Below are 22,436 nucleotides of genomic sequence, written 5' to 3'. Positions count from 1 at the left end.
AGTGGCGAGATAGGTTGACGGAATATTTGCGTAATAATATCCAATAGCATAATATTATTTTATGTGGAGACTAACCTGTGCCTGAATGGTGTTCTTGGCGACCTCTAGCAGGCCGTCTGCGAGCGCGAACTGCGGGCTCAGCATGAACACCTTGTGCAACACCCAGCGCGCGTTGTCCGTCGCCTGAAATCAAACGCCCAATCAATTCATGTCAAGTTTGCTGATTTATTTCAAAACGTACCCATGTAGCACATTGGCTGTTGCATTGCTTTGCGAGGGTTCGCAATCGTATGTGTTTGTTTTATGTTATCGTAAGCTCAAAAAGGATTTAATTTTGTTATATAGCTCTATACTCACGTCAGAATCCGATATGATGTCCAATATGAGCAGCACGGTGATGCCGGCCAGGCCGACGAAGCAGTTGCCGCAGAACAGCATCATGTTAGCCAGGCTCGGCTCTGAGAACAGCTTCTCCAGCAGGTGCACCAGACCGGAGCACGCGTATCTGGATACACATGTATTAATTACTTGGGTGTCCTTGAATTCTATCATAAAACTCTATGTATACCTTAGGAAGCTATAGGCTGGGGTCAAATTAACTAAAGATTTGTTTTATGCATTTCTCTCGTTCTTCGACAAAATATGATTACCAAAACCTAGGCTAACGTAAGTGGACCTTTTTCCTATCATGAAATTAGATATCTGCAAAGTGTGGAGAAATCAGTAGCACAGCGAGGTCTGGTACAAGAAACCTTACCCATACAAGAAGATGAGTATACAGATGGCGGGCAGGTTGTTGCGCTCCACGAACACCGGGAAGTGGAACAGCTCCAGGATGAGCGCGCTGATCGCGATGTTCACTAGGATCATCTGCGGAACAAAAAAAGATCTTTACACCTCTAGTATACCGACGCTGCGAATCGCCAAATATCTGCGAAACAGGAATAGAGCGAAATGCAATATAAGCCATTGTCGTGTGGCGAGTGAGACAGCATATCGATTCACCGCTGTTTGGCGTTTCGCAGCGTCGGTGTATCATAGAGGCGTTAAACCTCAAGAACCCCCTTGGCTATCATTTGGCTTATCATAAAGACGCGTAGACATATTATAGACATTAATAATTCTATTAGTCCCTATATTCCTACGTCTTAATTCACACATCATAAAGGTTTCTTTGTATAAATTGTGTTCTGCCAGTAATAAATTGCGATATTGAATATCCTAATTTAGGATTGCGGTGCTCTAATAGGATCGCCACAGCTACATTTCTCGTTTCATCATGAGCGTAATAAGAGGAAAAAAGCTCCCGATTTTGTCGCAATGATGTCACTTTTATCAAATATTATCATCGCGTTGAAGGCTCAGCCAACTAACCAGCAGATCCCAAATAAGCGCGGCGGCCCAGTAGAGCGCGGGGCTGACGCCGGCCAGCAGCTGCAGGCGCTTCTCGCGGGAGCGGCGCGCGGTGACCAGGTACACGGCGCCGCCCGCCGACACCAGCGAGTACCCCACCACCAGCATCGCCGAGATGCCCGCGTCCGCCACGTGCTGGTAACTACCGGGAATGAGGAACATATTGTTAGGAAGTTTATTTTTTATTTTCGCGTCTTACTCACTGGCAATACACACTAATTATAATATATATAGTTTAGAACCGGCGGAATCACTTATCGAGCATAGCATTCTCCTTCCATTTTTGCCGATTGTGATTGCCATTTTAAAGTTGTGTAGACTGTAGCCTATAGTCTATATACAGTATACAACTTACCGCCGATAAATTGGCGCCCGTTTCTGTAACGTTCTTCTCAGGACCGCCTCTATGTACGAACTCTGCCGCCCATAGGCCATGGCCTATACTATTCTGCCTATACATAAATCCATAACTGGTTCCTCTACTCACACAGTGTCCTTATTGATCTGCTCCTCTGATATCTTGAGCGGGTGCGTGTGCAGCGCTATGTCGGCGTCGGCGTCGCCGGTGAGCGCGCGGCGTGCGGCGGCGTGCAGCGCGTTCACGTACGCCGGCATCGCGTGGTGACCCTTGTTGTTGTACCACGCCACCAGCGACGTGCTCCCGTTGCGTATCGCGCCAGAGAAACCTCCGTAGCTGTGTAAGCAGAAAATTGGCAAATTGTAGACTTTTTGAAATCAGTCATAGGATAGTGTTTAGTATATTAATTAGTTTATTAACATATTTTTTGAGTTTTAATTATTTCTACCTATACTAGTCTAATGCTGGTGCAAACCTGGTATCGCCTAGATTTATTTTATTAATTAACTTTTTTTCATTTAAATTTTAGTTAAGCTAAGCAGTAAACAGCAAATTTTGTGAGATGTCACATTTTTTACCGCTTGTTGATGTACAGCTGCTGTGAGTCGACGAGCCAGCGGTTGAGCGTGTGCACGTCGGGTAACACCATCGTCTGCGGGCGCGCCGGCTCCTCCGTCACGTCACAGAGCTGCGTCGTGTTCATACACTTGCACACGGGCGAGTCCTGGTGAGTCAAGGTCAATAATAGATTAAGTAAAAAGTAAGCTCTTAAGAGTTAAAAAAAGTGTTTTGTCGCTACCAGATATTTTTGAAAAGTAGTTTACCAGACAATAACTTCAATAGTAAGATTAAGTTAGGTAGGTTTCATAATAACTATATTATGCAATTTTGATAACGTTTGATTTTGTTACCTTTTCCGTCCAGTTTCTGAACTCTGTGTCGAATCTGAGCGTATCCAAAATTTTCTGTGCCATTGTCGAGTCGCCGTCTCCTTGTATCGACGGATTCATCCTGTGTTTAAAATGCATTCGATCTATTATTATCATAATTAAGTGTATTACTATTTACTAGTGAGTTTGAACATCTATAGACTGCAGGAGCTCCAGCGGTATAGTCATACTTACACTACAAAGTCAGTTGTCGGCTCGTACAAGTGTCTGTCGAGGCGGAGAGACAGTTCGATGTCGGCGGGCGGCCGCACCGTCGAGAACGCCATCGCCAGCGTCACGAAGATGCTCGGTAGCCCCACCAGCAGGAACAGCAGCCATCTGAACAACACGATGGATATTAGCAACTATTATAGTCACCAAACTCACCATTTAGTAACTACTCCTTGACTCGCTTACGAAAATAAAGATCTTGCGCTCTAATCTCCTATTTTTTCTGTGGAAACGAGTCTTTGCCTTACCAATATAGCCATAGCATTAATATATACGAGCGCGAGTGAAGGAGTCACCTTCTCTCTCTTCTCTCTTCTCTCTTGCTTCTCTTTTTACACGCTTTATATTAGCTTCACTAATTGTAACTAAATATGTATGTAAGAAAACAAAATCTTAATTTGACCCACTTCCCGGTCTTCGATTTGTATGAAATTTTGCACTCGTTCTGAGTTCTGATGACAATACGTCATGACTAGCTAAGAAATGTCATTACAAATCCAATATGGCGGCCTGCCCTGCCAAGATGGTGGACAGGCTATTTAAAATATAGCCGGCGCCAGACATGGGCTTCAAAGTTTGAGCAAACTTTGCACAAATAGGAAAATGCCAGCAATAACTTTGCATAAATAGGCAAATGTCAGTGCCACACTTGGCGAATTTGCGTATTTGATCACATGTCTGGCGCCCGCATATGATATTGGTATCAAATGAAAGGGTCCTGACAGAATTGAGAATACGAAAAAATAGTCACGTGACTTAAATCCAATATGGCGGCTTAGTGCGTGCTAAAAGCGTGAGTAAAATTTTTAAACTATTAATTAATTTCTTTACCTGTTCCGTGTGTAGTGCAGGAAACGTATGTGCAGCAGCGCGGCGAGCTGCTTGGTGGCGGGCGCGCGCAGCGGCCCGTCCGCCGGCACCAGCGGCGTGCGGTCGCTGCGCACGCTCGACGTCGACGCGCTCTTCGATGACACTTCTGAGGGAATAACGGTATGTTTTAAACTTAGCTCCTAGTTTATCGTATATTTCGCTGTTTTGGCTTGGTTGTCTTTTATAACAGCTTTCTCGCAAAATCGGCATTAACGTATTTTTGCCGAAATATGAGTGGCGGCCACAAAGGAAGATCTTCCGATCGTGCGAAGTGTTATATTGATTTCAGCTTTCGTTTTTCAAATTTTAATTTAATACCAACGGACTTACAAAAATTCGATAGCGCGATGTAGGTCTGTGGCAGCAGTTATAACTTGTGCCGCCAAAAAAATTAAAACGTGGCGCCGCCACGTTTTAATTTTTTGCAGTCTTTTGGCAAACTACAAAACCTAACTGCTGTTTTGAGAAATGTATAGATGTTTAATGGCTAATGGGACAGATACAAGGGTCAAGGCATTTTGTACCGTTATCCGTTGGCACGCTGGCGGCGGCGGCGTCGGCCTGGTTGCAGATGTTGTAGAACACCTGCTCCAGGCTGCTGCACTCCATGTCGTAGCTGGCGAACTCCAGCGCCACCTGCTGCTCCTCCAGCGTGCAGCACAGCTGGGGGAAACTGCAACACAATAAAATTTCATACAAGAATTTGAGAACAAAATTGTAAATAAGACGAACTTATTCAGAAGACTAAAGGCATAATATTATTATATTGCCTTCTGAATAAGTTCGTCCCGGGTCCCAAGGCAAGCTTAGCATGCCACTACGGATTAGAGATCACCCGCCATAAAATCCTATAAATACGAATGCCATTACAAAAATACCACTGATGGTACTCACTCGTTGCTGACTCCATCTTGGTCATAGAAGGGGAGGTTGATCTCTACTTCGAGGCCGTTGGCGTCGACGAGGTTGGCGTTCCGGACGACGCTGCGCGCGGTCGCCAGCAGGTTCTTGGTCTTCTCTTCCAGGCAGACCTCCTCCGAGCTGTCCTCCTCGCTCCTCGTGTCGGAGTAGGTGACAGTCAGCTTGTACCCGCTGCCCAGGGACCGTTTTATTTCGATCGGGGATCCCGTTGTGTGGATTTGTCCCTGTAAAAATTACGCCATCGGTTGCGAATGCAGAAATTCTTTTGTATTGTATAGATGTTTCTAAAACCCAGCATAGTATGGAAAAGTCAATTATTTTACTTCTCCCGTTTCGGCATTCAACAGTGCAGATCATTATTAAATTTTTTAAATTGGTTTTGATTCTGGTCTGGGTACCTTGTGCATGATGACGATCTGGTCGCTGAGCAGCTCGGCCTCGTCCAGGTGGTGCGTGGTCAGCAGGATGGTGCGGTCCGCGCGCAGACGCGTTATCATCGTCCAAATGTCCCTGGGAGATTAGAAAATACTTGAACAAAAATAATAATTATGGAGTATATTCGAAGCCACCATATTTGATACTTGGAGCATCTAAGCACTTATTCTAGTGTTGCAGTTTTAACTTCCACTTTCCAGCACTGTATTAGTGGTATCCACAGGATCTTCTGCACGAGCCACTCAGCTCTAACAGACTGAGCAGATTCCATCTAAATAAAAACTGGCCTGGGTTAAACTTAATCGTGAATTGTAAAGAAAAAGAGAATGATTGATTTTTGACAACCGATAACTGGGTGACACTAGTCTGTGTGTGAAGTCCTGAAATGAGTCTTAACTCTTACCTCCTGGCGGCAGGGTCGACGCCAGCGGTGGGCTCGTCGAGCGACACGAGGTGCGGGCGCGCGACGAACGCCAGCGCGACGCACAGCCGCCGCCGCGTGCCGCCCGACAGACGGGACGCCGCCTCGCGACGCGCTTCGCCCAGCGACAACACATCCAGCAGACTGCGAACAAGGTCAGTAGATTACAACTAGTTATAATAGAAGGGCTGTTATTGACATATGAAATCTATCAATATAACATTTACATTCCCTTCGTAATGTATTTACCTGTCGACCTCGTCCTGCACCTCACTCAGCGGCCGCCCGCTCTTGAGCTGCGCGTACAGCGCCACGTGCTCCTCCGCCGTCATGTACTCGTACAGCACGTCGCGCTGCGGGCACACGCCCAGCGTCGTCCGCGATCCGTCCGCTGATCGCACGATCACGTGACCCGATGTCGGCTTCAGCATACCTGTTAGGATTTTCCTGTGAAAAAAAATTAGAAATGAGAATTAAAGCAACTGAAATTAAGATAAAATAGGCTGCATGGGTAGGACCCCTGGTGTCGACAAGTTTGGAATATGTTATATGAGCAGCGATTTATGTGTGTCAATTTGAAAACTATTTTGCTAAATGGCTTACACTAGAGTGGTTTTCCCAGCTCCATTGTGCCCCAGCAGGGCTGTGATCTGTCCCTTGACCAGCTCCATGGAGACGCCATCCAGGGCGAGCTTCCCACTGCGCGAGTTCCCGTACACTTTGGTCACGTTAACTATACTGACCCCCGGCTTCTCGTCGACCGCTCGGCAAGTCGTTATGTTGCTCTCTGTTCGTATACCTGAGAAGCAAAAAACTTGAAATTAGTACCATGATTCGTGTCTGTAGCAGTGGAATTCAATTTCTAGAAATAATGATTTACCGAGGAAGTGATCGAGTATCAGGCCGATGATAAAGTACAGGAAGGTGTCGAAGATGATCATGCAGGTGGCGATGCCGATGCTCATGTTGTCGCCGCCGTCGGGTGAGTCCCACACCTGCGGCCAGCCCGCGCCCGCGTTCGTCGCCTCGTACCGCGCCAGGTACAGCAGCGCGTAGCACACGGAAGATGAGGACGATAGACTCTAAAATTGAAGCAAGCGAGAGCAATTTAGTGACGTAATCTTACTAAATATTGCAACGGATTTAAAAAGGTCTCGTTTTAAACTCACCACAATTATTTTCAATGAGTTAGTTAGAACGGCTTCCAAAGATAAAATGATGACGAAAGGCATGAATGTGCATAAAAAGGCAATCCCTGTGCAAACTGCTGCAAAACTGGCCGACGAAAATAACTTGGATATCATGTAGCTGAAAAAATAAATAAACAATTAGTTGTGACTTGAGCGTAATGAAAATTTAGCGTAAAGAAAATTTCTTATAATGAATAAAAAACTTTAAAGAGGAACTTTTAAAAACAAACCAAAAACTAAGTGCAGAGCAGCCATAGATGAGGAACAAGGCGAACACGAGGCTGGGGTCGGTGCGCGGTAAGACGTTGCCGAAATATAAAATGGCGGTCATGACGGCAACCGTCACCGACATCTCCAGCGCGCACGCCACGAACCACGACAGCGTGTGGTAGCTCAGGTTCACACCCATCACTGACATTAGCTGAAATACAGAAGATAGTTAATTACTAAAGAATGCAACTGCATAAGTTACCTGATGTTTATGCTTGTGAAACTGGTTAAGGTTAAATGAAGGAAGGAACAGAAGTTTACCATGGTATTGCCTGTCTCCTTGTCCATCACGATGAACCTCACAGCAGACGACACCGTCAGAAGTAGGGAGAAGAAGAACGCGACGATGAGAGCTTGAGACGCGTACAGGGAAGTTTGGAAACTGCAACGATAAAATCAAATTGGTTGAGTTTGAAAAGATTTGATAGCAAAATATAATTCAAAAGGCGTTAGAATAAAGTGATGAGTTAGTAAATTACACGAAAACTTACAAGTCCTGCATATAACACGGATACGGCATCTGCTGAGTGTACGTTGCCCAACTCATCGGCGTTTGTTCGTTACCTTCTGCTGCTCTCTTCTGGATCCTTCTAGACTGATTGATGGATAGTTCTATGATTGCCTTTTCTATCGTATCCTGTATTTGTATGAACCCGCGGAAATATCTCATGTCTTCCAAAAAGTTTGCCTCGGGTCCCGGGATCCATAGACTGCACGGAACATCAAAAATGTTATTAAAATTAATTTAAACCTTCTTCAAAGCACAATATAATTCCTTTATAATAGGAGTTTTTACTTACTAGTTTTTCAGTCTTCTAGTGGTTGGTGCATTCTCAATGTCCATCCTTATTTTGTATTCTATATTAGAAGGTATTTTTGTATCTTTCTCAGATATGTTCATGAAGACGAGACCTGAAATAATAAAACAATTAATGGAAATTTCCTTAATATTTTGTAACTTCTTATGTATTGCATTAAATCCTGATAATATCATACCAGCAGAAAATTCTCGGACTCGCGTTAGTTTTCCTGCTTCATGACCTAGTTCAGTTTCGTTGGAGACAGCCCTGAAGCGGTTCAAGTCGAAACATCTCAGCATGTTTGAGGCTTTCTTTATCATACCTGTGATGTCCTGCAAATTGAATTATATTTAGTTACAGAATACTTTTGGCTATAAAATATTTATATTTTATATTTTTTATATTTATATTTTATACGTGGGAGAGTCATGCTTCGGCACGAATGGGCCGGCTCGACCGGAGAAATACCACGTTCTCACAGAAAACCGGCGTGAAACGGCGCTTGCGCTGTGTTTCGCCGAGTGAGTGAGTTTACCGGAGGCCCAATCCCCTACCCTATTCCCTTCCCTACCCTCCCCTATTTCCTTCCCTTCCCATCCCCACCCTCCCCTATTACCCTATTCCCTCTTAAAAGGCCGGCAACGCACCTGCAGCTCTTCTGATGCTGCGAGTGTCTAAAGGCGACGGTAGTTGCTTTCCATCAGGTGACCCGTTTACTCGTTTGCCCCCTTATTTCATAAAAAAAATATCATCAAAATAGGTTATTCTTACATTTATATCGCCAAAGCTTTCAAACAATTTTTCGACGTCGACGTCTGGGGCCGACACGTTGCCTATGACATTGCTCAGGAGCTCCGAGTATTGCGGTGACGAGAGGAGATCCGTGAGGCCTTTGAGTCCGTCGCGGTGATCGCTCAACTTCTCCAGAGCCGGGACTGTGTTGGCGAAGGAGTGGACTATGCTTACTAGTTTAAACATAGGAGCGAAAGTAGAATTCGCCTGAAACAAGGGAAATAAAATGAAGAAGACTTTACCAAGTCTGAAGAGGTCTTGATATGCAATTCTGTTTATTATTATTAGAAGCATCCTTTATACCTTCTGTATGATTTCCTTTACAACTGGAACATCAGGAGTGTATAAAATCTTGCCGAAGAGCAGCGGCTTCGCGTAACTCCATACTATCTTTCCACCGTCCATGCTCGTTACCTGTGTGTATAGATCTCGGCAGAAATCCGCTGATGAAAAGGAATTTTTGTATCAATAATTGTGTGTTATAAGTTATAACTTATATAACCATTAATTACCATATTACTACGAAGTTTAGTATTAAGTAAATGTTTACATACTTGGCATAATTTTAAGTTGCGCAGGGTCTGGCTTCGTGTTTTGATCTTTAAGTTGAACTATCGCCTTGTAGAAGCGTCCTAGTTCCGTTCGAAAAGGCTTGCCGCACATCATTTTCCCTGTGTTTGCTAGTAAATCAGATCCCGATAGCAAATCGCCGAAAGATCCACCGCTCTTCAATTGCATCATCAGCGGCTCTTTAGATAGTGAGTCCGCAACATTGCCGAGCTTATTTTGAACTGTTGGTATTATTTCCGTCATTTCACCAAACTTGTTAAAAACTTTGTCGCCTTCCTCTTGTGTTAGGTTTGATACTTTATATAGTTTCGACAGCAGATTCGTTTTTAGCTACAAGTAAAAAATAGTTAATAAGCTATCGTTCTGGCCAAACACAAGTATTATATTTCATTCGCCTATTTTCTATATACCTTGTCAAATATGTAGGTGTAGTTAAAATTCTCCAGCAGCACCGGTATCATCTGCTTGGCTTGGGCGTCGGATATTCCGCACAGCTGATCGGCAACCGCCCCGTACACGTCGTCTACGGTCACCACGTCGATGTTACCTGGTACGATCACTGAAGCCATCTTGTCTACTTGACACACGAAGCTCTTAATTTGGTACTTCCCTGATTTGGGTGCAAATATCTGAGGAGGTAGTTCTATGTTATAAATAGTTACTCCTTTACTGCCTATTTACTGAAGCTTCAAATACAAGGTATTATAGCTTCCGGAATATTTACCGGTTTTAGTCGAATGTAGCCAGCGTGTATTCTCGGAGCAGCGATTGACCAGAAATTGGTATTGTTGATTCCTATTTGACTGAAACCCTTTTCGATGCCTTCTGAATTTGAGAATATCTGTGACAGATTGACTAAAAAAAGAAATACATTGAAATCTACTTCTGAACAGCAACGGATTTAATTTCAAATGAGGCCTTTACGGCTTTATATTTACCCTTCATGTCTTGTTCAATGACATATCGCTTGAGGTCACGTATTATGGTCAGGCCCGCTGCGATGGCGTTTATATCGTGCTCCAGCGTTGTGTTGTGGAAGATCACTTGCAGCTCATCCAGCAAACCTACAATACTGCAAAGGTGTGAAAGTGATAGTCAAATCGTATTGCGTTGATTACCATGATGGTTTAGAGATGGTTTTAGACTTTAGGCTTTACTTTTCATTTTTTAGCATCATTTTTTTTTTCTCAATTGAATATCCTTTTACCTGTACAGCAAGCTGTTGAGAGAATCGTCCATCATGATCTGTATGCCGGTATCTATCATTGAGGTGAGGTTTCCCGCCAGAACTCCCTCGAAGTCCAGCTGGCTCGCCACGCCCATGAGCCTCGCTAGATGGTCTAGCACCACTTCCACGTGGTAGAATATGTTCGATATGAAATTGAATTGCCAAAATTCTTGCTGCTGCAGTTTTGGTAGCTGGGGAAAAAGTATAACGTGGTTATAGTAATGTTTTGTACAAATTATCAAAAACGCTGCTTATAAAATAGATTCTTCTTACATTATTTTGTATAAGCGTCTTGTTGAGATTGTCTGAGATGATGTAGGAGAGCTTGCTACAATTGTACTTTTGACAAACATCAATCCAAGAATCTCCTTCCAGCGTTAAATATTCTTGAACCGGTTGCTGCATCGACATCTACAGAAATAAAATCATTTAAACATATAGATGTAATAGAATTAAAAATTCTCAAACGAGAGATATATACAGGTTGTAACAAAACTAAGTGATAATATTTTAGTGTGTGTATGTGCTTCTTGTAGAGAGTTCACGGTGAAAGTAGCAACGCTGAAAGACCAAATTCTTTTTCACTTTTGTATGGGCAAGCGCCCCACCGCCACGAGATTCCCCATAAAAATGTGAAAACAATTGGTCTTTCAGCGCTGCTACTTTCATAGTGAACTCTCTACAAGGAACACACGTACACCCTAAAGTACTATCGCTTAGTTTTGTTACAACCTGTATAATCCCAGTCTGGGTTTGCGCCCGTCACGTTCGGACGCGCTCCGTGTTACGATCTCTGTGACGTCAATTTTCATTTCATATTTGCGAGTTTTTTTTTGTTTCCGAGTTTAAATATTCTGAAGTATGATTATTTCGTTTATAATTATTAATAATTATCAAATCAAAAGTGAACTTATGTGAATAGTTTTGTTTCTTTAACAAACTTTCGTATTATTATTTTTTTCGATCTACCCGCATTGTGTTGTAATTATGAGTGAAACTGAGGAAGAAGGTACGATGGAGCCTGCACACAATGAGATGGCTGCGGAGGCTGTTAACATAATAGTGCTGGAATCTGGAGAATATGAAGGAGAGGTAGACTTAGAGTGGGATGATGCAGGTATGTCAGTAGGTCATAATAATCTCGACGATGTTGGAAGTGAAGCGATGTTGCAGCCAGGCAACAAAAGGCGACTAGCAGGTAGTTCTCCAGAGCCGCTAGCTGATGATGGCTTTACACTGGTCACGAGATATAAGCGCAGGAACCTGCAGAGAACCCCTCCATCTGCATCACCTAATCCGCCAGCTAATTTACGTAATAATTTTGAAGTTTCTATAACCGCCAAGACCGATTTTCTACCGAAGCAGTTAGCGTTTGCAAAACTATTGGCTAAATACAATATTCAGGGCATAGAAACTATCAAATATAAAAGTCCTTTCAAACTTTTAATTAAATTTAAATCCGAGCTAGACGCAAACAATTTTCTGAATAATAAGATTACACAGGATTATGAGTGGGTTTGTAGAAATACTAATGAGTTGCATTACTGTTATGGCGTGGTCCGGGATATTGACATTGATATAGAAGATAAGGAATTGAAAGAGATTTTCGAATGTGACACGAAGATTTTATCCATTAAGAGGTTGTTACGGAAAGATTCGGATGGTAAATGGATAAAGTCTGAAACCGTTCGAATAGGGTTCGAAGGTTCAAATCTTCCAGAATTTATAAAAGCTTATGGGTGTCGAATGGCCGTAGATTCTTACATGTATCCTGTGACTCAATGCTCTAAATGTTGGCGATACGGTCACGTCAATCAGATTTGTCCATCTAAGACCCCAATTTGTCCTAAGTGTAGCGGGAAACATGAAAACTGCGAAACGAAAAGTTATAGATGTGTTAACTGCAAAGGGAATCACTTATCTTTTATGAAATCTGCTTGTCCTGTATTTAAGAAAGAAAGAAATATTCGGATGTATATGGGAAATCATATGTGCTCTTATAAGTTTGCATTAAATAAGATGAAGGAAGAGACACTGAATAAGACTTCGACCAGATTGGAACCCGAGATGCTTTTTGTTAAACCTATTATTTCCCACGCCAGGACCGACGGGGCTTCGGCTCCCACTTACAGAGATGTTACTGTTGGCGACTATGCAGCCGTTGAAACTTTACATGATAGTGATGATGACATTATGGAATTAGATGAGTGTGTTTCTTCGATGCCTAATCAAGAGTCGTCTACCACAACTGAGTTCAAGAAAAAGAACAAAAATAAATCAAGGAAAAAAAGTCTAGACGTCAGACGCGATAACGAGGATGTTTTTCATACATTTCAGATAACTAGTGCTGAAATCCATACTGAAAATAAGCAAGTTTTAAAGTCTAGCTCTAGTACTAATCGCAAGGAAAGGAAACGTTTGCTAGAAAGGATTTTGGATAAAATAAGAGAAGTTTTTGTAGCAGAAGGAAGTTTAAAAGATAAGTTTAAAATGTTGATTGAATTTTTCTGGTCCGAAGTAGTAGATGTTTTACAAGAATATTTGAATTTTGAGACGGTGCTTAAGTTTATGGGAAGAAACAATAATGGCCAGTAATATCAATTCTTTACACAGCGGTATCAACATTTTTCAATGGAATGCTAACAGTTTAAAACGTAAGGCCAGTGACTTTGAACTTTTGATGTCACAAGACAAAATACATATGGCTTTTGTGAGTGAAACGTGGCTTTCATCTAGTGTAAACCTGAAATTTTCTGGTTATAATATAGTGAGAGCAGACAGAGACGATTCATATGGTGGTTTGTGCGCCATAATACATAAATCAATAAACTATTCTGAACGAGTTTCTAATATTTCTAACTCTGATATCCAGATAATCAATATTGAAATTTTTAACGTACCTACATTAAAGCACGTGATTGCTGTGTATTGTCCGCCTTCAATTTCTACAAGTCAACAGGATTGGGATGCGATTTTCAATACATTCAAAACAGGTTGTCTTATAATCGGAGATTTTAATGCGCATCACACTCTATGGTCTTGCAAGTCCGATAGAAGAGGTGAAGCTGTTTATAAAGCTATGTTTGAAAATGATTTTATATGTCTTAATGACGGTGCGCCTACTAGAGTGAAGTGGGTTAACGGTAGCCTTCAAAAAACCTCGCCTGATATATCATTTGCTTCCACAGACATTGCTGTCAATATGAGTTGGCAGGTTACAAATGAATCCTTAGGCAGTGATCATCTAGTGTTAAAGTTAAGTTGTGGTTTTTATAAAACGAACAGATACATTAAAAAAAGAAATTATAAAGCAGCTAACTGGGTAGAATATACTAAAGAAGCAACGACAATGTTTATTCATGAAGAGGTGAATGATGTCCAAACGAGCTATGATAGTTTTACAAATCAAATTAAATATTTGGCTGATAAGCACATCCCTTGGATTAAAATTTGTCAAGACCCCACATCAAACTTCAAACCCAAACATTATTGGAATAAGGATCTTTCAAAGGCAGTTGCTGAACGGCGTCTTTCATTGGCGCAGTTACGGCGTAATCCTACACCTTCTAATTTGCTTCCATGGAAAAACAAAGTATCCCAAGCCAAATTACTTATAAGAAAAGAAAAATCTAAGTCGTGGAGAGAATTTTGTTCCAGTATCAACCACGAAACATCAGCACCCGTTATGTGGAGAAAGATGCGATGGATCAAAGGCAACACTGGACGCAGAGATACTGTAGATCCTCTTAATGCTGAAAAGCTATTGCATTCCTTGACCCCTGATTATGTTGCCGAGCAGGAGCCAACTTTGCCAGAAAGACAACCTTCCATTATAGAATCACCCATCACTCTCGCGGAGCTTCGTAACTGTTTAAAAAAGAAAGATACATCTCCAGGAATGGATAATATATCATATACTATGATCTATTATCTTCCAAATAATGCTAAGTGTATGCTTTTAAAAATTTTCAATTTAATTTTAATGTCAAGTAATGTACCTGATCAGTGGAGAGACATACAAATAGTCCCTATTCTTAAACCGGGAATGGATCCCACTCTTGCCTCCTCATTACGTCCTATCTCATTAATGTCTTGTCCGTGTAAGATATTCCATTTGATTCTATTAAGAAGATTGGAGTGGTTTATTGAAAGCCAGGGCCTCCTTCCCGGCACGTCGACTGGTTTTAGACGTGGACAATCTTGTGTTGATAACCTAGCTTTACTTACATCACATATACAATTAGGTTTTGCCAGAAGAGAGCCAACAATCGCTTGCTTCATAGACATTGAGAATGCCTACAACAATGTAAATATAACTGCATTAATTCATATCTTGCAGGAAATTGGAATCGGTAATTTTATTTGTAAATATTTATTTAATTTTTTGTCTAATCGTCGTTGTACAATTGTTTTAGATGATCTAAGTAAAGTAGTAGCATTATTAATTAGATGTACAAACCAGGGACTAGCTCAAGGGGACCCCCTTTCTCCTAGTTTATTTAATATTGCAACTAGAGGTATTTCTAGAATTATTGTAAATAATAATGTTTATAACTCCCAATACGCTGATGATTTCGTGTTATACAAAACAGTTGTAAATGGTAATACTCTAGAAACAGTTTGCTCTCTTAAGTTAGCTATAAAGGCCGTGATTAACTATTTAGATAGTATTGGTCTCCAATTATCCGTATCTAAATCTAATATTTGTGTATTTAATAGAACTAGAAGAAGTTTTTATATTGATATTGAGATTAACGGTTCATCTCTTAACGTGGTGGATAAAGTTAAATACTTAGGTTTATGGCTGGACTCGTCCTTAAGATGGAGTCTTCATGTAAATGAATTGTGTGCTAAAAGCTATAAATGTTTGAACGTCTTAAAAGTTTTATCGGGTAGGTCGTGGGGAGTTCACCCTCAATATATTCGCCGTCTTTATATTTCTCTTGTAAGGAGCCGACTTGACTATGCTAGTTTTATATATGGTAGTTGTGCTAAAACACATCTTAAAAAGCTCGATATTCTACAAAACAGAGCGTTGAGAATATGTGGCTCTTTTATACGTAGCACTCCAGTGTTTGTTATGCAGAGTGAACTCTCCATTCCTCCCTTACATATACGTAGGTACGTGTTGGCGAGTAGGTTCTTGCTTAAATTTAAGTCTAGACTAGGCAACGATTTGTTATATTCTTTAGATCAGTTAAATTTAGTACGAAATTATTTTAGGAATACTAATCTCCCAATTCTAGCACAAATTAACTCTGAATGGAGTAATATTAATGTATATGTAAGTGAAAAGTTAGAGGCGTATTCATTAAACACATGGGTGTCTTCAATAGATGTCGAAGAACTCATTGTACATAAAGTTGGCGACATGGCTCCAAAACGGAGCTTATCTGATTGTGAACTTAAAAATTATTTTTTGCAATTCATATCTGATAATTATTCTGATTGTTATAAGTTATATACGGATGGCTCTAAATGTACTCAAGGTGTCGGAGCTGCCTTCTTCGATCCCCAATTAGACGTTTCACAGAAGTTTAAATTACATAGAGATAATAATATAATGACTGCTGAACTTCTTGCTATTAAGGAATCACTAACTTATGTTAATAACTTGAACAACAATAACAGTATAGTTATTTTATCAGACTCGAGAAGTGCTCTCCAACACCTTCGTCGGTGCGCCACGAAGCAACGTGGCTCTCCGATAGCCTTCGAAGCTTTGGATTTACTCCGGCATGTTTCTGGAAAAGTTTCAATTAAACTGCAATGGGTTCCAGCCCATGTCGGTTTAATTGGAAACGAAACTGCGGATGCGCTTGCCAAGAGTGCAGTTATGGATGGTCCCGTGGTCTGTTCTAAACCTTTTGTAAATGAGCTTCGTCATCAGATTAAGGAAAAGGCGCTCGAGAAATGGGAATACCATTTCGGCGAGGAATTACAAAGAGGTGTTGGAGTTTGGTACGGAACCATCCAGAATAAACCAGTATGGGAGCCTTGGTTTATTTCGTGTAATTTATCGAGAAAGTTGTTGGTGTCAGCCTTTAGATTACGATCTGGGCACATTCCAGCAAATAAATTTTGCTACTTGGTTGGAATTAAGCCTTCGCCTAATTGCGATGTGTGCGACAAGCCCGAAGACCTGTATCATGTTTTGCTGGAGTGTGCTCGGACTGCAGAGCTAAGATCAAGGCTCTTAGGTGACTTTGGCTGCCTGCACAATGGACGGATCAATAGTGTACTTTCGGAGCCGTTGTCCCCAGAGGCAATAAAATTATATAGTTTTTTGGATTTGTCCCTTATGTAGGGAACACTGTATTCACCTATGAGGCTGACATTAACACTGAGTGTTAAAAGCCTCTGTAAAATAAAAAGATTAAAAAAAAAAAAAAAAAAAACCTGTATAATTACATTATTATGTACGCACCGCTTGTAGATTTATTCTCGAGTTTTCAATGCTGGTCAACAGCTTTTGATCCCTGACCAGCGCAGACAGATGTGTGGTGAAGTTGTTCAGGACGTATTTGTTGAAGGCATCTTGTGCTCGAAGGTTGTGCGCGACGTCGGCGTAGAGCTGCTGCAGGAAGGGCACGTCGTTCATGCCGGCGATCTCCCGCAGGTGCGCCAGCTGCGAGCGGATCAGTTTCGCCGCTGACGATACTACTCGGGCTGACCTGGGTAGTTCGTGAATGATACCAACCATTATAAAGGATTCACCTATTTTAGAACCCTAAGAATTGCAGTATACCTACATAATAATAATAATAATAAACTTTTAATTTGTGTTCTTATGTACTTACTAGAAGAAAAAACATAAAAACACATAAAAAAGACAAAAACAAAATAAATAACAACAAAAATATATATAAAAATTACAAAAATGTGCAAAATGGGCGGTCTTACTGCTTTAAGCAGTTTTTTCCAGACAACAAACTTACATAATGAAAACTCAAGGTCAAATTAAGGTAGATTGGATAATGTTGTAGGTTACTTACAATGTAATGTTACCGAATATATTCCTGGTGGCATTCGCGGCTAAGCAGTTTGTGATCTTGGTGGTGCCGGCGGTCATATCCTCCAGGAGATGCAGTTTGAACTGTTCCAGGAACTCGTTGATGGATTTGTTCAGTTCGTGGTTCGTGTAGTTTCTTGTAGATATTAACTAAGAAGAGAAAATCCATACTTCCATACTTAATATTATAATTGCGAAAGTGTGTCTGTGATTCTGTCTGTTCACGCCTAAACCGCTGAACCGATTTTGCTGAAATTTGGCATGAAGATACTTTGAATCCCAGGAAAGGATATAGGATACTTTCTATCTCAGAAAAATGAACGGTTCCTGCGCGATAAGCGAGTTTTGGCGCAACGGAGTTGTGGGCGTCATCTAGTTCTAATATAATGTATATAGCCATTTAAAATGTAATATATATGAATTGGCGTTTAAATTAAGTTACATTACCTCCGAGAAAGCCATATCCCAGTGGAATTCGTATTTGAGCGTATTGTGTATCTCCTCTAGACTCATGTGGTCAGACATCTGACAGAGCAAGTTGTCGTACTCCTGCTTCTTGTACAGTTGCAGGTTGATCTGCTTGAACCACGTCGTCAGCTTCGAGCAGAGAGTGCAGCGACTGAATTATTAAAAAAGTTCTTTGTTGTTTTTTACCAATAACTTAATATTTTGCATACTTAAATCCGGTATTTACCTGCTATTCAGAAACAGTGTGCCAGCATCGACGAAATTGCTGATGACCCCAAAAGATATTCTCGTGAACGACTCTTTCGTTATCATTTGTAGCATCTTCTCCTTCAAGCTGTACAGTTTGTTATCAGTTATCCACTGCGGGCGCGTGGGATCCTTCGCACCGTCTTCGATATCTTTTATCCTCGCGCTTATTTTGTCAACATCGGATTCTATCTGGTCATAGTTTACTTCGTTGGAGAACTTTATTTTATCGATAAAATCCTGCAATCAATCAAAAATTTCACTATTGGTAATTACAAAAATGTATTAAAAAATATCTATTATCCATAAAAAGAACTACTAGATATGAGCATTGAGCAACCCTATTGGCAAGGGTTGTACGGTACCTGTGCAGCGAAGTGTAGCGGCGGTATGGCGGTGATGATCTCGTTGCGGTCCGTGTCACAGATGTGTCGGTGCAGGTGGCGCAGTGCGCGCGTGTTATCCGGCAGGTAGTCAGCTACTGAAATGTTCGCCCGACAGAACGTTGCCGTGTTATTTACGTTTATGTCGTGCATGAATCTCGCTATCTGCAAATGTATATTAGAAACATTATGATAATCAATTTTGGTTACAATATCTTCTTAACTATTTACAACATTACTTACGTGTATTCTATCTACGTTAGCGATGATGTCTTCAGCAATGGGAAAGATATTTTCAATGGTATCTAGAACTTCGTTTACAACTGCCTCCGTATTGTACAAGCTCCGGAACTCCGACCACCAGTCGCCGCCCGACAAGAAGCTCACGATTACATTGTAATGTCTCAGTTTGTTATGTAAATATTTCAAATACACGGGTATTTTGAGGTCGTGCGCATAGTTAACTGATGTTTGCAACGCATCGATCACTTCTGTCCTGAAAATAAAACAACGAGATAATAATAACATCCAGTAAGATTTAAATAAAAAGATGAATAATAGATGTAGAGGTAAATTCTCGAGAGTAAATATTAATTATACCTTGATTTTAAAAACTCCGATATTTCTCCAATGTCAGCGTTCGATTTGTCCTTGTTTAGAACCCAAACAAAATTAACTAAACTATTTCTCGCTTTTTCTGTGTTTTCGTCGAACATGTCGCTTACTGGTTCGTAAAGTATAGTATAATTCTTTGAACAGATTTGAGCTTTGATCCTGTCGTTGTCGAGCACAATATTTGTATTATTGGCTTTGTTTTTCCAGCTTTCACAGGTGTATTTCAAAGCATCTAAGATTGTATAGTTTCCGTTATTTTCCCAAAGCATGTAAGTGATCAAGTCAAAATGGAAAGCTATAAAATGATGCGGGTTTCGAATCGGTATTTTCTTTATAATATTTAGCTCGTAAGCGATAGTGCGTGCATCTTCCTCTGTAGCATTCAACGAGTCAATAACATCTGTAACATTGAGCTTGTCTATGTAGTCCGCGAATTTGTTAGCTACAGTTGCGATATGCGTTAAATAGATCGTTGCATATGTTTGGATTTCGGTAACGTTGGCAAAGGACACATACGAATCATCAGTTTTGTTAATCTTAAATGTGAATATAGGGTCTAGAGTACTTTCCATTTTTGCTCTCATTTTATCTAATGTAATCTTTTCTTTGAATACGTTCGTATTTAAAGAGAGTTCTTTAGCGTAGTCGGTGAGATCCATAGCTTTATCGTACGCTTCTTCGAAGGCACTGGAGAAGCTCGATATGTTCGATTTAAAAAGGAAATATTGCTGGAAAAAATTAAATATAGGGTTTAATAATGGAGTTTCGGATAAAATAAAGTGATAAAATGAAGTGTTAATCACTTACCGGTTTAGCAATAAGATCTAGCAATATGTTGTCTCCGATGGGAGTGGAGAGCCAGTAGAACAGCGACGGACAGAGGAAGGGCTCCAGATGTCTTATGACCGCCTTGTCGATGGCGCTCCCGGGGCCCGGCCTGATCGACCTCGTCACGTCCTCGCAGTCCCAAAACTCAAGTTGGGAGGCGCGATAAACCTTAAAATTAAATAAGGCGTCATGCTGTCTTCAAATTTTTTTAAAAGAGTTTGAATTCTTCTCACATTTAAATTTCAGTACCTTAAAAGATTTTTACACCATTCCTATAAATAAAAATTGGTCTCCACTTACCTGGGACATAAATCCCAAATCCAGATAAGAATTGACTAGAATAGAAACAAAGTCTCCAAATCTGTCGTACAGCATAAACATGCCAGTGTTACTTGTAAATCCTAACATTTTTAGGATTGAAGCGTTCGGTTCTAAAACAAATATTTTTTTATGTAGTTTGGCATGTTTCAAGCTCAATGTTGTAATATGAATTACTTAATTATTGTACAAACAAAACAAACGTACCATTTGCTTCTGTTAAATATCTGTGTAGATCTTCGGAGAAGGCTCCGAAAGTCATAGAGACAAACTGCATCGAGCGCACTACACTCAGCCGCAACAGTCCTCTACATTGCTCGAAACCTTCATCATCAACACAAGTAAAGTATTTCTTCCATAGTTTGTTCAGAGTTATATTCGTTTCTAGCAAAGGAGTGTCTATTATGTTCATAACTTTGTCAACTTTAGTTAAAAGCTTTCTGAAAAGTAGTTTAAAAAATTATTATTTTACTATAATACATGCAAAAGTATGTAAAAGTAGGTGAGGTTTTATAGTACTTGCCTAAAATGAGCTCTGTCAGTATTGTTAACAGCGGTAATGATGTATTCCAGAGCAGCTGCGAAATCTATATTATCGTCATCTTTGTCCACTAAAAACGTTTCCTTGATTATTGAATTTATACTACTCAAATCCTTTACGAATAAATCGAAAGTAGCCGAGAACTTCAGAAATACGTGATCGGGGTAGACGATGGTTGAGTTCCACGGTTTTATCTGAAGTAAAATAAAATTTGTTAATCCTGATTCTACTTTTATATTATGTAAGGTGCTTTATTTACTTACAGTAGATATATTTTTGTCTGTTGTGTATTTGGCCCACTCTTCTTGCAAGGTGCTGTTGAAACAAGAAAGAGCTTCTACGGATTGTAAAGTCTTCGCTGATGTCTTGTTGAAGGTCAGTATCTCGTACATACTAGTGACCGAACATGGCCACGACGGTGACGCATTTAATATTGTTATCACTGGTTCAATCTAAATAATTAAAGCATTTTATTTCATTAACTACGTATATTAAATTCCTAATTACGTATATTATACTTGTGATATCTTTGGATTTTAAAAACGAAGTGATTAATAACTGCAAAATAACCTTCCCCTAGAGCGTTAAGGTATGTTACAATAGAATCGTTCAATATACTTACATCTAAATCATATCTAGTCATTAGGTCTGCCATATCGTACACCAGTCGTGGGACGTTGGGTGCAATTTCTTTTACCAGTGCAGCTGTGAGTGGCGGCATATCTGAGTGAACATCCGACTTCGTTAACGTGTCTGTACCAATAAAATATGGATTAATAAAACGAATGATGAGGCATTCATTTCAAAATTTATCATGAGTTAAAACTTACTAGAGATCACACTGATGACGTCATGGGCGATCTGCACAGGACCTTCTACTATACCGAGGCCATATTTCATTTTCAGCCAAATCTCGTGCGTCATGTTGAAAGCTGCGTGGTCCATAACGTCCAACAGACGAAACCCGAATTTTAGTCTAAAACGTTTCGAAATGAAGTATAAAAATCTATGAAAATATCTTTAATTATATTTTATTAAATAGGTAATGTAAAAAGTAAATAACTTACACGACATGCATAAGACGATCGAGATTTCTTATATTGAACCAAAAGTTTATCGCCTGCTTTAATTCCATCTTAATTTTTTTATGTAGCTCCTCATCCATACCAAAGTTGTTGTACTCGAATATGTAAGTATAATCATTATAAAGTTTTCCATAGAGCTCATTTAGCCCTGTTATTAGTCTATTCCAATCTACGTCATCAAGTGAATCTTCCTTCATGTTTTCCAATTTTTCAATCTGGTAAAAAGTGATTTTACAGTTAATGACCAATTATTAGAACAATCATTTTATAACAGTTTTACTATAACTAAAAAAATACCTACAGTTTTTGCAATAATAGACTTATTTGTCAATCCTTTTTCTATAGCTATCGCTATATCACATAAAGCAGCAGATACTTTTTCCCCGTTAACGTTGGCACCAAATTCCAGGTATTTAGAAGCATTTTCTTCGCCATTACAAAATATTTCCTCCCAAGGGGTAGATAAAGATAGATAGGACTGAAAAAGATGTTACTTAAATAATATCGTTGAT

The 22,436-nt window shown here is 40.3% G+C and overlaps 1 protein-coding gene across 3 annotated transcripts in view; it reads right to left on the bottom strand.

The window, feature by feature from the left end:
• The window catches only part of LOC121726391, a 68,423-nt gene that overhangs the window by 5,806 nt on the left and 40,181 nt on the right, over positions 1 to 22,436 (bottom strand). For 2 of the 3 annotated variants that reach the window (XM_042113737.1, XM_042113739.1), the window contains 46 exons: positions 22,226 to 22,402; positions 21,907 to 22,139; positions 21,670 to 21,815; positions 21,462 to 21,592; positions 21,103 to 21,291; positions 20,822 to 21,033; positions 20,506 to 20,738; positions 20,281 to 20,411; positions 19,960 to 20,148; positions 19,138 to 19,880; positions 18,781 to 19,033; positions 18,520 to 18,702; positions 18,135 to 18,394; positions 17,888 to 18,059; positions 17,424 to 17,590; positions 16,856 to 17,102; positions 10,702 to 10,839; positions 10,408 to 10,619; positions 10,139 to 10,272; positions 9,925 to 10,055; positions 9,611 to 9,829; positions 9,185 to 9,530; positions 8,934 to 9,073; positions 8,610 to 8,837; positions 8,035 to 8,170; positions 7,839 to 7,950; positions 7,530 to 7,748; positions 7,300 to 7,420; positions 6,999 to 7,189; positions 6,748 to 6,886; positions 6,459 to 6,660; positions 6,182 to 6,377; positions 5,828 to 6,025; positions 5,561 to 5,722; positions 5,121 to 5,232; positions 4,696 to 4,946; positions 4,326 to 4,474; positions 3,763 to 3,907; positions 2,896 to 3,039; positions 2,683 to 2,782; positions 2,350 to 2,495; positions 1,901 to 2,107; positions 1,375 to 1,555; positions 758 to 870; positions 358 to 505; positions 76 to 183 (listed from right to left, as the gene is read on the bottom strand). In XM_042113737.1, the coding sequence (XP_041969671.1) occupies positions 76 to 183; positions 358 to 505; positions 758 to 870; positions 1,375 to 1,555; positions 1,901 to 2,107; positions 2,350 to 2,495; positions 2,683 to 2,782; positions 2,896 to 3,039; positions 3,763 to 3,907; positions 4,326 to 4,474; positions 4,696 to 4,946; positions 5,121 to 5,232; positions 5,561 to 5,722; positions 5,828 to 6,025; positions 6,182 to 6,377; positions 6,459 to 6,660; positions 6,748 to 6,886; positions 6,999 to 7,189; positions 7,300 to 7,420; positions 7,530 to 7,748; positions 7,839 to 7,950; positions 8,035 to 8,170; positions 8,610 to 8,837; positions 8,934 to 9,073; positions 9,185 to 9,530; positions 9,611 to 9,829; positions 9,925 to 10,055; positions 10,139 to 10,272; positions 10,408 to 10,619; positions 10,702 to 10,839; positions 16,856 to 17,102; positions 17,424 to 17,590; positions 17,888 to 18,059; positions 18,135 to 18,394; positions 18,520 to 18,702; positions 18,781 to 19,033; positions 19,138 to 19,880; positions 19,960 to 20,148; positions 20,281 to 20,411; positions 20,506 to 20,738; positions 20,822 to 21,033; positions 21,103 to 21,291; positions 21,462 to 21,592; positions 21,670 to 21,815; positions 21,907 to 22,139; positions 22,226 to 22,402 (8,694 nt within the window). The remainder of the gene's footprint in view (positions 1 to 75; positions 184 to 357; positions 506 to 757; positions 871 to 1,374; positions 1,556 to 1,900; positions 2,108 to 2,349; positions 2,496 to 2,682; positions 2,783 to 2,895; positions 3,040 to 3,762; positions 3,908 to 4,325; positions 4,475 to 4,695; positions 4,947 to 5,120; positions 5,233 to 5,560; positions 5,723 to 5,827; positions 6,026 to 6,181; positions 6,378 to 6,458; positions 6,661 to 6,747; positions 6,887 to 6,998; positions 7,190 to 7,299; positions 7,421 to 7,529; positions 7,749 to 7,838; positions 7,951 to 8,034; positions 8,171 to 8,609; positions 8,838 to 8,933; positions 9,074 to 9,184; positions 9,531 to 9,610; positions 9,830 to 9,924; positions 10,056 to 10,138; positions 10,273 to 10,407; positions 10,620 to 10,701; positions 10,840 to 16,855; positions 17,103 to 17,423; positions 17,591 to 17,887; positions 18,060 to 18,134; positions 18,395 to 18,519; positions 18,703 to 18,780; positions 19,034 to 19,137; positions 19,881 to 19,959; positions 20,149 to 20,280; positions 20,412 to 20,505; positions 20,739 to 20,821; positions 21,034 to 21,102; positions 21,292 to 21,461; positions 21,593 to 21,669; positions 21,816 to 21,906; positions 22,140 to 22,225; positions 22,403 to 22,436) is intronic. The other variant, XM_042113738.1, reaches the window with a different exon arrangement.

The sequence above is a fragment of the Aricia agestis genome, chromosome 4, assembly GCF_905147365.1.
Source record: "Aricia agestis chromosome 4, ilAriAges1.1, whole genome shotgun sequence".
NCBI classification, from domain to species: domain Eukaryota; kingdom Metazoa; phylum Arthropoda; class Insecta; order Lepidoptera; family Lycaenidae; genus Aricia; species Aricia agestis.
This window is presented reverse-complemented; position numbering and strand designations above follow the sequence as displayed.